Source organism: Pan troglodytes, chromosome 3 (assembly GCF_028858775.2).
Source record: "Pan troglodytes isolate AG18354 chromosome 3, NHGRI_mPanTro3-v2.0_pri, whole genome shotgun sequence".
Lineage (NCBI taxonomy): Eukaryota > Metazoa > Chordata > Mammalia > Primates > Hominidae > Pan > Pan troglodytes.
The window spans coordinates 3511853-3526504 of record NC_072401.2 but is presented as its reverse complement, the minus strand read 5'-3'; the positions used below and the strand labels follow the sequence as shown (position 1 = coordinate 3526504).

Sequence of the window (14652 nt, the reverse complement as noted above, 5' to 3'; positions counted from 1 at the left end):
TGGAAGGACCTTGGGCAGCACTTACTCAAAACAACAGAAAAGGCCAATGGCTTTAAATAAATAGAGGTGGCATTCCTCTCACAATTCCAGACTCAATAAGACAGTACTCAGTAAACTGTTTTTCTTTTTCTTCAAAATAAATACTATTTCAAAAGACTCTGTAAGTGCCCTATAAAATTGGCTCAAGCCACAGAAGGGGTGAGCTGGGCCCTCCATAACCTGCTATCTTGCAGCCCACTCACGCACGCTCAGCGTCCCTATCTGTGGGTGGAGCCGAGAACAAGCCCAGATTTATAAACATTCTAAGGATTAAATGAAATAACCCACAAAGGCTCTATAAAAGGTGGCTTGGAAAAAAAAAAACAACCCTAAATTATAAAGGAAAATTTCCCTTCTAAAAGAAAGTACTGAAAGAAAACTTCTCCAGCCAAAACTTTACTCTTAGAAAATGAAAGTGCCAACACAGCTCATGTTTTTTTTTTTTTTTTTTTTTTTTTTTGAGGCCGAGTCTCACTCTGTTGCCAGGCTGAAGTGCAATGGCCACAATCTTGGCTCACTGCAACCACAGCTCACGTTTTTTAATTGCAACAAAATATAAACCAGCTGTCTTACCTAGGTTCAGTATAATGAAGAGTATATTCTTTTTAAACAAGCAGAATTAATATAAGCTACATTTTTTTAAAAGTTTAAGACAAAGATGAAAAATTCTAAGCTCTTTTATTCCCACTATCCAGAATACTTAAATGACGAGGACTACCAAAAAAAAAAAAAATCTACTCTTCTACTTATATTTTAAAATTCTAGGCCAGGCACAGTGGCTCATGCCTGTAATCCCAGCACTTTGGGAGGCCAAGATTGGAGGATCAATCGAGCCCAGGAGTTTGAGACCAGCCTGGGCAACATAGCAAGACCCCATTTCTACAAAAAATATTAGCCAGTGTGACGGCACACACCTATTGTCCTAGCTAATCGGGAGGCTGAGGCAGGAGGACCACTTGAGTCCTAGAGTTCAAAGCTTCAGTGAGCTATGATTGTGCTACTGCATTCAAGCCTGGGCGACAGAGCAAGATCTTGTCTCCAAATAAATAATAAAATAAAATAAAATTCCAAGCATAGGGCAAAGTTCAGCAAAAAGCCACTGGGAGGAGAAAATCACTGTCATCTACCTAAACCACTCAGATTTCTGATGGACAGGGTACTTGATAACATCATTCCTTGCATCAAGTGATCCCAGAACTTTCAATTGAGCTTAGTTCATGAAATCTAATGGATGTGACTCACTTACCTGAAGTCAATCTCCGCAAGGGTTTCCAGAAGCTCTGTCCTCACCAGCCAATAGGAACTGTTCCTCAGAGTCAGCACATCGATGATCAGCTGCAGTCCTAACTCACTGTAGCTGCTGCTGCAGAGACTCATGACACAGTGCTGGAACACAAGGTCCAAGGCAAGAGGACAGCAGGTTAGTCCCACTCAGTACCCACGTCTTGACGGTTTGAGAACCGTCACTCTTCAACACACAATGTTCTGGGTTTAACTGCAACCAGGATGTTGCACTTTTCCCACACCTCTCAAGAACATTGATTAAGAATACTTTATCTCAGTAAATACAAGCTTAAAACTAAATGTGTCCCTTTCACATAACTGGTTCTTTCTTCCTTCCATTTCTGCTTATGTCATGGTTTCAACTCTCAAACGGCAACTTCACAAACATTGATCAGTTACAGAGGGGCCTGCCGCACAGCCCCAACACCACTTCTAAATAAATCTCAGACCCAGGGGTAGGAACAAGGGACCTACACCAAGGACCACCCCACTATGTCACTATGTACTCCACAGCACGAGAGAACAGAACAGGCCCCTACTGCTGTACCCCTCCCCTGCAGCCCCAAGCACCCAGGGGCACCATCACATGCATGGCTGACATAAAGACCCCCAGCTAGCAACAAGATTGAGTTGTTAGCATGCTTCCTTCTGCTCAAAAAAGACACAACTGACTGAAAACCTGGAAACTAGAGAGAAATTACTGTCAGGCATGACATTTTAAAAGGGGGAGTTATCCCACAAATTTGACAATTGTAGGTTTTTTGCTTTGATTTTTACCAGTTAATTTTTACTCTTGTTGACTGGCCAGTTGTGACTTATGAGCCAGCTGGTATGGAAAGGTTCAACATGCTATCATTTAAAGAATTGAGCCTATTCCACTTTATACAGAAACAGAGGTTGAGTAAATAATCCCTAAGGCTCACTTTAACTCTTACCATACTATGGGCCTAGCACAGTGGTTTTTTTTTTTTTTTTTTTAATTCAACTGATTATTATTACTACTATTTTTGAGACAGTCTCACTCTGTTGCCCAGGCTAGAGGGCAGTGGTGTAACCACGCCTTACTGCAGCCTTGATCTCTGGGGCTCAAGCAATCCCCCCTCCACCTCAGCTTCCCGAGTAGCTGAGACTACAGGTATGCACCACCATACCCAGCTACTTTTTTTTTTTTTTTTTTAATTTTCTGTAGGGACAGGGTAAACTATGTTGCCCATAGTCTTGAACTCCTGGGCTCAAGCAATCCTTCCACCTTGGCCTCCCAAAGTGCTCAGATTACAGGCGTGAGTCACCGTGCCCAGCATATTCAACAGACTTTACACTTAATGATAGGTTATTTCTAAATATATCCTTTAGGAAGAGGTCTATTTCAAACAAATATTCTGAGAATTAGAACTTAAACTGAAGTTTATGAAGCATTAACTTTACTGGCAACGTTTTCTTTCTAAAGCTGAGAGATGGATACATGGTGGGTATTACTGGTTACAGCTTTAGAGTGTATGGAAATATTTCCTATTAAGCTCCAATTTTAATTGTAGCAATGATAAAATGTCCACTAAGTGAAGAAATGGTTCCACAGAAGATTATGCTCACCCTCACAGCTGTACAAGCTAACTTGCAAGTAACAGAAGACTCATCCTTCAGTGTTTTCCGCAGCAAAGGAATGCAATCCGCCAAAGAAAATGTATTTCCTAACCAGAAGAACAAGCAACAAACATCATCATCTAAACTTAAACCTTAGTAAGCATATCTAGAAAAAACACAGCTGAAAAACTGGCCGTTACCTGTGAGGGTTCTAATGGTGCCCATCCAATCTCCCACGTGGAAGCGGGACCTGCTGAGGATGGAGCAGATGAGGGTCCCACAGAGAATGGCAGTGGCTCCTCGAACCTGTGGGTCTCCATGATCAATGTAGTTCAAGATGTCTGAGACATACTGTTCCTCTGTGGAGATAAATTGCTCAGCCATGGAACAATTCCCTACTATCAACTTTCTAACTCCAAACAAAAGCTTAATTCTCAGGAAAGAGAAAAAGAGGTGTGAAGAGAAGATCCAAATTCAGAAATGACTTCACTATAATAACCCTAAGTGATAAAAATAAAAAGTTTCAGGATTTAAGAATTAGAGATTCATCATATTGCCAATATGTCCTCAATACCACAGACTTTCTGGATTATAATTCTAGGTTGTCAGATAATAAATCTGATTAAAATTCCAGATTCCACTTAAAAAAGATTAGGAAAAACCCTATTACACACTTACCTCATATAAATTCAAAAACACAAGTGTACCCTCTCACCCAAAGAAAAAGAGAGAACGAGAAGGCTCCACAGTAAGCATGGGCGCGATGGAGACACGGGTCCACTGCTGCCTGAACCAGTCCTGGTTCCCACTCACCCTGAGTGTGAATGCCTGGCCTTGCTGAGTGCGACTCAGCGCCACTGTGACCAGGCACAATTTGTGCTTTAGGTTTAAATCTGATGTGTATATATGTTGGCTCTTACGTGCTGAGGTTTCTACTTTTTTCCTCTATGGGTTTCATCTAAAGGGAACCCATGAAACAAAGAACTTCACTATTCATGTGTTTTCTGAAGAGCTACAACGCAGGTCAAATATCCCAAATGAACTCAAAACACTTACTGCTCTGAAACTAAAATAGTCAATACTGAAATAGTTTTTACAATAATGATTAAATCTGAGAAAATAAGATGTGAACTTTTAACATACCAGGGTATTCCGTGGTGTCAAGAGGAACTTTATAGAGTTTGCTGAAGAAAGATTCCGGGTGGAGGGCCACAGCTGCTCCCACACAGCTGAGGGCCAGGGCCTTCACGCTGACCCTCACATCCCTGTCCGGAACCAGCACTGCCAAGAAATCACCCAAGCCATCTTCAGCCTCAAACAACAGATTGTTTTCAAATGAACAAAACCAGACCCAATAACCTACCTGCTCCCATCATTTCCTCCCTCCCCTCGGCTAGTGAAAACCAAACTCATCCTCAGATTCTACTTCCTCTGCTGCACACAAGGCAAAAACAGGCCACCAAGCTGACCTCTGAAACCTAGTTATTTCCTTCAACTGTGCACATCCCCTTTTGTACTCACCATTTTTTCCCCCTGTTAGCAAAAACGAAGCAGATAAAAGGCGGACACAATGGACAAGAGGTGCAGAGTCATCATCAGTGGACTGTCCAATGTCACCTTTGATGCGGCAAGGCTAGAAAGGAGACAATGACACTTGTTTGTCTCATACTCAACAATACATTCATGCATTAGTTCATTCAACAGATAGTTCTAGAGCAGCACTCATGCCAGGTGCTGGGGATAAAGAGATGCCCTGGTTTGTGCCCATATGCACACCTGACCTCACAGAGACCATGGCCAAGCAGAAACAGACAAGTCAGAGGCAGCAGGACACAGGGTCACAGGGCTGTGGCAGGGGATAAATGCAGCATGCAGGGAGGGTGGGCGTGGTAAGAAGGCAGTTGACACTAGGCATTCAGGAACGGCTGCTGTGGAAGCAAAGCATGAAAGGTCTTCTACAGGACAAGCAGAAGCTACTTGGGGAAAGGCAACAGCCTGGGGAAGCCCAAATCTAAGAGGAAGTGGGCCTGGTAGATAGGGAGATGCCAAAGGCTATAATTCTGATTAATGGGACGAACTGGGAAACGCTATTCCTTGTCCTTGAGGAATTAAAAGTGAAGACAGTTACATTTACATGTAAAAAGATAATATGAAGAGAGACTTTTAGAACAGTTCAGTAGAACCAAAACAAGAAACATTGCAGGCCATATGCAACCATCAAATGAATGATCCAAGAAATCAGACAAGGAAACATTCAGTACAGAATAGATTTGTCTGGGGCACACTCTCAAAGGAGGCAGAACTCAGGCAATTCTCAAGGCTGTGGGTAGTACCTGGAAAGGCAGAAAACAACCAGGCCTGGGAAGAGCTGGTATTTAAAGGGGAAATTTAAAGGCCCAGGGATGGGAAAGCAATAAAGTAGACAGTAGCCAGGGCGATTTTAAATCCTCACACAAGCTCAGAAACACCAAGTCGTCTCAAGTCTATGTCCCTCACCTTGTTTTCTTGATCACCCGGTTCAGTAGCTTCATCTCTCAACACAAATTTATCAACACTGCTGTCAGAAGGCTGCCTGCTGTGACTCATGTTTTTCAATAAATGTGCCTGTTGAAGGGCTTTAAAAACAGAGAAATCAAGATTAAGTGACAAATTTCCACTTAAAATACAATTATACATTTATGCTAAGATAACTCAAAAGTATAAGATTTAGATCAAGAAAAAGTATGATTATTCCTCAATTGGTCATTTTCATCAGCTATTCAGAACTCAGAAAACAGTATCAAAGGATTTCTTCTTGGAAGCAAAGATATAATTAAGATGTCCAGGTCTGAATACAAACCACTTTGTAGCGCATCACCTGTAGTCCACATACCCATGGAAGAGTTCCTGAAGGCCTCCGAGGCTTCCTCAGGAAGAATACCTGTGGCTTCCTCATCCTCATCCTGGGACTGTCCAATCTGCAGGCCCAAATACTGGTTGTCGGTACCGTCTAACACCTAAATGGTTCAAGGGGGGCTGTGAGAATTTTGAAGTGTGATCACCAAGAGACAAGCCCTCCAAAATGGAAGTGCAACGAGGAAAGAGCACATTTTACACACAGAACACAAATGTACTCATCTGTCATTTATTTCAAGGCACAGAAATGCACGCATGGAAACTGCTAAGAGCTTACTGATCACTCATTCCCACTACATTATGAAAAGCACTATTAGCTCTAAAAACTCCAAAAAAATTTCAATGTGGACATTTCTTTTTAATATGAAAAAGAAAAAACCCATACAAAAATATTTGTCTTCACAAACAAATTTTACAGCAAGTTGGAAATATGAGGACAAAGCTTTTAGACAAAAACCTAACAACATAACAGGTTATCTCCTAAATTGCAAAGACTAAATCTACTAAATTTAGGGTATGGTATTTCATATGTTTAGCCATCAGCTTGGGGCATGATTCCACATCACAAGATGTTTCATGTCCACTTGAAATGTCCTGTGTAATTTACCTAAAAAAACTGAACAATGGACTACCAGCAAATTATTACCAAAATACTACTTTATTAAGTTTGTTAACTACTATACTATTAAGTAAAACACTCAATGATATGAATGTTTTAAATAAAAATTGGAATGTAAAAGCAACTCCATTTCTGGCTATTTAGCCAAAAAAATGGAAAGCAGAGTCTCCAGGAGCTATCTGTACACCCATGTTCATAACAGCATGTTTCACAATGGCTAAAACATGAAGCAATACAAGTGTCCATGGACAGAGGAATGGAAAAGCAAAATGTGGCCTATCCATACAATGGAATAGTATTTGGCCTGAAACATTAGGAAGTTCTAACATAGGCTACAACATGCATGAGCTTTGGGGACATTATGCTAAGTAAAACAAATACTGTGTGACTCCTAAAGTATATGAGAACCTAAAGTAGTCAAATTCAGAGGACAGAAAGAAGAATCGTGGTTGCCAGGGACTTGGCAGGAAAGGGGGAATAGAGTTCAATGGGAACAGAGCTTCAGTGTTACATGATCAAAAGGTTACAGAGATGGGTGGTAGCAATGATTCCATGACATTATTTAAATGTATTTAATACCAGCGAACTGTATACGCAAAAAATGGTTAAGAACGTAAATTTTATGTTACACATATTTAACCACAGTTTTTAAAACTGAAAATAAAATGGAGTATAAAACTCAACATGGACTTGTAGCAAACATTATCAGACTATCCATGAGGGTTTCTTGTCCACTAACTTAGAGATGAGAGGTGCTTAAACCTATGCCGCTATCAAATGGGAAATGTTGTAAAAGTTTTTTGAAAAGTCAAAAGTTCTTAAAATAATGCACAGTATTAATCACATTTCATTAAGACCACAGATCTGTTTATAATAGGCTCCTTAAGGATTTTTAAAAATAATTATTTAACCAGGGCCCAACAAGGCCTTAAAAAATGTAAAATGCACTCAATTTTAGCAGAGTTCATACAATCAACTATTCCAATTTTTTACCTCAGTGTTCAACACAAAAGACACTAAGTTGTTTCCTTCAGTGAAGGTATCAGATGAGGTCAAGCTCTCCATTAATGATCTAAGCTGCGCTGTCAATAGGGGTATTAGATAAGAAGAGAACAAGCAGGAGGGTTCAGGTCTGGGTCTCCAGGGAAGAACTCAAAAGATGGCAGGTGGCAGGGCCGGGCATGGTGGCTCACAACTATAATCCCAATACTTTAGGAGGCCAAGGTGGGTGGATCACATAAGGTAGGAGTTTGAGACCAGCCTGGCCAACATGGTGAAACCCTGTCTCTACTGAAAATACAAACATTAGCTGAGTGTGGTGGTGCCCACCTGTAATCCCAGCTACTCAGGAGGCTGAGGTGGCAGAATCGCTCGAGCCTGGGAGGCAGAAGTTGCAGTGAGCTGAGAACGAGCCACTGCACTTTATTTTTTTATTTTTATTTTTTGAAATGGAGTCTTGCTCTGTTGCCCGGGCTGGAGTGCAGTGTCACGATCTCGGCTCACTGCAACCTCTGCCTCCCAGGCTCAAGCAATTCTCCTGCCTCAGCCTCCCTAATAGCTGGGACTACAGACATGTGCCACCACGCCCAAGTAATTTTTGTATTTTTAGTAGAGACAGGGTTTCACCATGTTGGCCAGGCTGGTCTCGAACTCCTGACCTCAAGTGATCCACCTGCCTCAGTCTCCCAAAGTGCTGGGATTACAGGTATGAGCCCCTGTGCCCGGCCTCCACTGCACTATAGAATGAGACTCTGTCTCAAATAAAAAATAAAAAAAAAGATGTCAGGCCCCTCTGCCCACTTACAATTTCAGAACTGTCTGAAGGGGTAACAGCTGAATCAGGCCCTTCGGTGGTGGTCTGGGAGCTGTCGCTGATGGGCGAGGAGGCCTGGGTCCCATCATTCAGGTCCATGGCAGGGTCAGATGGGACGGCGCTGACCTGGCTGGAGCTGTGGCTCAAGATATCCTCCTCATCCCCATCAGTGGCAGAGCTTGTCAAGTCACAGCTGGCCAGATCCACTGAGTCCGCCTGCAGTGTGTGCTGTGACCGTGGCTGCTCTGTGATGATGTCATGACCTGCTGACCCTGGAGTGGAAACCCCTGAAGAAGCAGCCAGCTCTCCACTGATCTCATCCTTCACTGAGGCTGAAGACAGAGAAACACTCATTTGTCAAATGGCGAGAGAAAACATTCAATAGGGAATCACAGGCTTGCAAAATAACAAACAGTTCCACTGTTATCAAATGTTTCAGCTGCACAGCATCCTGAAGACACTGAAATGCAGGACAGCAGTGCATCCTTCAAGCACCACTCACACTGCCTCCCACTACAGTACCCACCTTATAAAATAAGGCTTATCAGAAGGTAATATTCTCAAATGGTGTTTCACTGCAAAAACCGAAGTTCAAGTTCTTAACCGACTACTCCAAGCCTTAGCTGGAGCAATATATAAAGACATTTGTAATTAAGGGGCAGCCTAGTCAGGGGCGCAAAGCTAGGCGGTCACAGACACGCAGGTCCTTTAAGCAAGCAGCGGTCAGAAACAACTGTCAACTCATCTCTCTGGGGTGGGCTTGCCTTCTTCCAAGCCACATTCAAGATCTCGACTCCAGTCCTATTCTCCTGGAAGATAAACCTGTAACACATTTTCCTAGTTGACTTTCTAAATTACCATTTAAAAACAAAAAAGGCTATATAAAAATTATGGCAAAAAGGTCGACATGAAGCTGTTGGCAGTGGTCAGTCCTGGGGCAGTTGGGTCGGTAAGCATGTGAGCTTTATAGTATCCAGATTGCTGTGATGTTTTATTGTTGTTTAATTTGTGTAATCAAAAAAATCTATTTTTATTTTGTAAATAAATAATTACTACTAGAATTATTCAGATTTTCCTCTCTAAATATTTAAGTCTTACTTTCAGTTATAGCTAAAATATTCTTTTAGATAGGATTATACAACCAAAACCACCCTCATATAATCCAGTTATTAGTACCTTAAGTTAATCCTCATCTTTTATAAAGTACACAGAGAATTTCATTAGATAAGTATCTGTAACTGGCCGGGCATAGTGGCTCACTCCTGTAATCCCAGCACTGTGGGAGGCTGAGGCAGGCAGATCACCTGAGGTCAGGAGTTCAAAACCAGCCTGGCCAACATGGCAAAACCCCATCTCCACAAAAAAATACAAAAATTAGCCAAGCGTGGTGGCAGGCACCTGTAGTCCCAGCTACTTGGGAGGCTGAGGCAGGAGAATCACTGGAACCCAGAAGGCGGAGGCTGCAGTGCACCAAGAGCACACCACTGCACTCCAGTGACACTGGGTATCTGCACTGGGTGACAGTGTGAGACTCTATCTCAAAAAAAAAAAAAAGATAACTATCTGTAAACAAAGGCAGATTCTTTCAAGTTAAACTATCCATAGGCAATTTTTCATCCCATAATTTTTCATCCCATTTCCCAACCCCCAGCATAACCCATCCAACTCATGAGATGTTTCGACCTGCCATCCCCTACTCACAAAGCCCTATGCTCAAGCCATAAACCTAATTTTAAAACAGCCTAAACCACGGAAAACAACAAATATATGATGCAAACACCACAGACACACAAGCTTCAGAGTAAGTATTATAAAAGAAGCCCGAATATGCCCCATTTAAGCAACCTGGCTCCACCGCTGCCCCCAGTCGTGCTGTCCACCAGGTGCAGGGGGACGGGCAGGAAGGGCAAGGGGTGGATGGCAGACAGTGAAGGTCCACACCAGCGGCTAACTAGTGAGAATTACCTGTTAAGGCAGAGCTGCTGACATCCGATCTCGATTCAGAGTCATCCTCCAAGGCTTCTTCTTCTCCTAAGAGCACTTTGCCTAGTAAATAATGTACCAACATTCCTTTTAGTTTGCTAAAAATAAGGACTTCAAAATTAAGTAAATGCACTCTAAAATGAAACTCATAAGAATATTTAATTTACTCTAATATAGTTTATCATCATATATAAGTATTTTTATACCTCCACAGTTTTAAACACAAAGAATGTAGAGATGTTATGTTTAGAATGCTATTAAAGTCAATAAACCTATATGGAAAAAGTTAAAAGCAATGATTCTCAAACTATACCACAAAACATTTTAATAATTAATATTTATTGATTTGGATTATTAAATAATCTATATTACTACTTAAACTTAAAAATGGTAAGTTATAACTGTAAAGATCCAATGCTATTGGCCTTTGAAATATTCATGTCATAGCTCCAATGACACACCAGAATTTATAATAAAACTCTAATACCTAAAAGTCACTTTCATTTTATTATCTTTTAATTTTCTGGACTTTATGATTAACAATCAGAACTTCAGCATTATATGGTCTGGAAGGATGAAATAATACTTCATTTGAAAGTTCTAAAAATACATTTTATTGTTCATCTTCAGAATTACATTAATGAGAACAAATGAAACCAACAGTCTAATATGATTTAAAACGGAACTCATTAAATCTTTGTGGCTACATCACATATGAGTGTCATTAAATGACACTATCAAAATAATTATTGGGAATTTCTAATTTCTGCTCTTCAAAGAAAAAGTCAGAAGTATGATAACTTCCATAAACTTACAATGATGTGAGATTAAAAGTGAAAAAATGAGGAAAGGAAACCCAAAATCTACATGGAATTAACACAGCAACTTGGCCTATCTACTAAATAATAGGAAACTTTATTACAAAATAAGTTCTTTACCTTGAGAAATCAAATAAAATGCCAAAAATGTGAATTCAGATCTTAACAAAAGCCATCTCTATCTTCCCAATCAGTGGTTTGCAAATATGTTCCATAGAGCCGTCCCCAGGGTAATTTCCTCAAAGGCACAAGAGCTAGGCTGCCACCAGAAGAGAGGCTCCAGGACACCCCCACCACTTTCACCCTAATCCTATATCCAACACAACTCTACCTTCATCTGTCTTATAATTTGGGCAGATTTCACTTAAAAAGGATTTTCCGGCTATAACAAAAGAGTTTGAAGACACAGCTCTAAATGGGGGAAAGATACCAAAAAGGCTTAAAAGAGACAGGATATATCCCACGTCCCAGCCAGAAGAGGATAAACTCATCTCAGCAATGTGAATCAGTCATCTTCGTTTTCACTGCCACTGGAAAAAGCGACTAAGAAACAAACAAGTGTCAGAGTAACTTAGTCACGCGTCCAAAAATCTCTCCTAATTCAAGAATATAGAGATTAATTTTTCCTAGAATCCTTTTGGCTTCTAAACAATGTTTCACTAAAATCTCAAACTTGATTAAGTATCTCATACTATGATGACGCAAGTATTATAGATTCCAAGTTCTCTTAAGAAATGTTTACTTAATTCAATGAAGGCTAGAATGTTATTCCTGTTAAGATCCCATTTAATACTGCAAATAATATTAGGCATTAGGCTCTCAATTAAATACTCAAATCATGACACAAAAAAGGATCAGTCTTTTAAGATTTCAAAATAGAAAGTGACAGCAATTTTTTTCCTATGCAAATCCACACTGGAAAAGAAAATAACTGGCATTGCAAAAGATAATGTGTACCAAAACTAGCAGATTATATCACAAACACTTTAATAAAAGTTAAGTTTTATCAGAACATTCTGATATGTACAAAGTTAAATATGGCTGAAAAATGATAACCAGGTCCAAATTAAAATAACCCAACAAAGGAAACTTTTTTTTTTTTTTTTAAGACACAAGGTCTCATTCTGTTGCCTAGGCTGGAGTGCAGTGGCATGACTACAGCTCACTGTGACCTCAAACTCCTGGGCTCAAACAATCCTCTTGCCTCAGCCCCCTGAGCAGCAGCTGAGGCTACAGGCACATGCCACATGAGTGGCTGTTTTTTTGTTTTGTTTTTGTTTTGGTAGAGACCGGGTCTCACTATGTTGACCAGGCTGGAAAAGAAGCTACTTAATAATATTCCTGACTAATACTAAATAAAATTTACTGAGAAGGTAAGTTAACTCACAAAATATAACAACACATTCCCTAAGGCAGGTATGGGCAAACTACAGCCTGTCTGTTTCTGTAAGTAAAGTTCTACTGGAACATAGCTGGCCAGTAGCTCATGTCTTTACAACTGCATTCCTGTCACAGGGCAGAGCTGAATGTTGCAAAAGAGACCATATGGCCCATAAAGCTAAGATGTTTACACTCTGTCCCTTTACAGAAAAAGTCTGCTGACCGCAAACATTAGAAATTTATGATGCGTTCAAAATTTATGACAAAGCAATTCTGATATGAAAGTAATTTTTAAAAGCCACCCTACAAAACTATTCAGGCCTGGTTATCAGATTCCAGCAACATTCACACATATAATCACTCATCTGAGAAGAGATATACACAGAGTCCAATACAGTATTACAAGAAATACAAGATACATTACATTACAGAAATACAAGAAAATCAGTAAGATTCAACACAAGACTCTGATTTCTGAAATAATCACCTTTTTGTTTTCTTGAAAGGACAGGGCTGCATGAGGAACCCCCTCCAGCTGCAAATCACAGAAAGTGACAGATAAAGTAACAAGCTGATAAAATCTAGAAAAAATGTGAAAATCTTCAAACAGCTTGATTCAACTTTAAAACTAGAGAAAATGTGAACGTATTTCCACAGGAAACACTTAACATCGCAGTTCAACATTTTAATTTCAATATGAAAATTACATTAACATTCAAATATATAGTTCTAAAGATATGACCTAAGAAATCAAAAAAGCTAAGATAAATTGCATTTTAAAAGCCAAATTAAAAGTATTAGAAATCTCAGATTATTTAGTTGACTAACAGTCAAGTATAACTTTTCATTAGCGATGGGTATTTCCACTCATTATTTGTAAGGCATGCATTCCCTACAGAAAAAAATTCTTCCGTGTAAAGGACAGGAAACAAGGCAGATTAACATTTCCTGCTCATGGTTCTGGTTTATGTTCACACGAGGCAGCAATAAGACTTCAGTCAGATTCTCTCTAATGTGGAGGCTGTGAGTAAAGGCCACGCTGCACACACAGTGTGCACTACACCGACCATGTTGCAGTGGCTTAGGAGAGGCCGGAGACAGCAAAAGTTTATCCATAGCCTGCTAGGCACCAGACCCAGTGGTAGAGGCTGGGATTCAGAGATTCCCACCCACTCCAGCTCCCAAAGGCAGCTCTCATGCCAGACAGGACCCACCAAGCTCACTGCTCCAGGGCAGCACTGCATGGTGGGATAGGGCCCAGCCCCAAGAGCATGGAGAGGAGCTGACTGGGCAGTGGAGGCAGACGCAGAGCTGGGGACAGACGGATTTTCTAAAGTCAGGCCAGGAAGGAACTCTCAGATCCCTCTGACGACTTGAAGATGCCATTTCTGGCAAATTAACATAAGGATCCTGGAACTATTTTCCCTACTGTTTTCATTTCTCAGCACCTAAAATGCCACAGGAGGCAGCCAAGGCAGAGAAAGAATCAGGAGGAGGGGCTTTAAATGTGTGGCCTCATTTTGCCACCCAACCTGCTAAACTTTAATTCTCTTATTTTATTTTTAAATTTATTTTGAGACAGCATCTTGCTCTGTCACCAGGCTCAGTGCAGCTGCCATCAAGACTCACTGCAGCCTCAACCTCTTGGGCTTAAGCAATCCTACCACCTCAGCCCCCAAAGCAGCTGGGACTACAGGCATGTGCCACCATGCCCAGCTAATTTTTTTTTTTTTTTTTTTTTTTTTTTTGTAGAGACAGGGTCTCACTTGGCCAGGCTGTCTCAAACTCCTGGGCTGAAGCGATCCTTCCAAAGTGCTGAAATTACAGGCGTGAGCCACCACACCCAGCCCAACTCCCCTATTTATAAAATAAAGATGAAATTTGTATTATAAGTTTTGGCAAGGAAGATGGAATGCAGACTGCTTAGCACAGGGCAGGCCCATAATCAATAGAGTGCAACTATATTACTGCAAAGTTGATTGTAAGAGTAGACCTTGCTAGTAACTTGCCTATAAGTTCCACAATACTTCCACTACGGCTTCGGCCACCAGACTCCTCCTTAGCAGCGGTGAGCTGCCCAATGCCCCCGACTGCGGTCAGGGTTTGCAGAAGCTCGGGCGGAGGCGTTCTGAAGAGCTGCTGCAACAGCTCCAGGGCTCCGGTCACAACATTGTGGTCTTGGTGCTGTGTATGATGTAACGTCAGTTCATAAACCTAGAAACAGAGAAACACAGGTGTTC

General features: G+C 41.0%; 1 protein-coding gene across 4 annotated transcripts in view; it reads right to left on the bottom strand.

Annotated features, from left to right (window-relative positions):
- Positions 1–14652, bottom strand: part of HTT (huntingtin) — a 202494-nt gene that overhangs the window by 106886 nt on the left and 80956 nt on the right. For all 4 annotated transcript variants that reach the window (XM_063808594.1, XM_016951204.3, XM_016951206.4 and 1 more), the window contains exons 9-19: positions 14422–14626; positions 12900–12947; positions 10197–10277; positions 8223–8563; positions 5777–5900; positions 5401–5519; positions 4426–4537; positions 4048–4185; positions 3105–3263; positions 2914–3011; positions 1286–1425 (exon numbers count right to left, since the gene is read on the bottom strand). In XM_063808594.1, the coding sequence (XP_063664664.1) occupies positions 1286–1425; positions 2914–3011; positions 3105–3263; positions 4048–4185; positions 4426–4537; positions 5401–5519; positions 5777–5900; positions 8223–8563; positions 10197–10277; positions 12900–12947; positions 14422–14626 (1565 nt within the window). The remainder of the gene's footprint in view (positions 1–1285; positions 1426–2913; positions 3012–3104; positions 3264–4047; positions 4186–4425; positions 4538–5400; positions 5520–5776; positions 5901–8222; positions 8564–10196; positions 10278–12899; positions 12948–14421; positions 14627–14652) is intronic.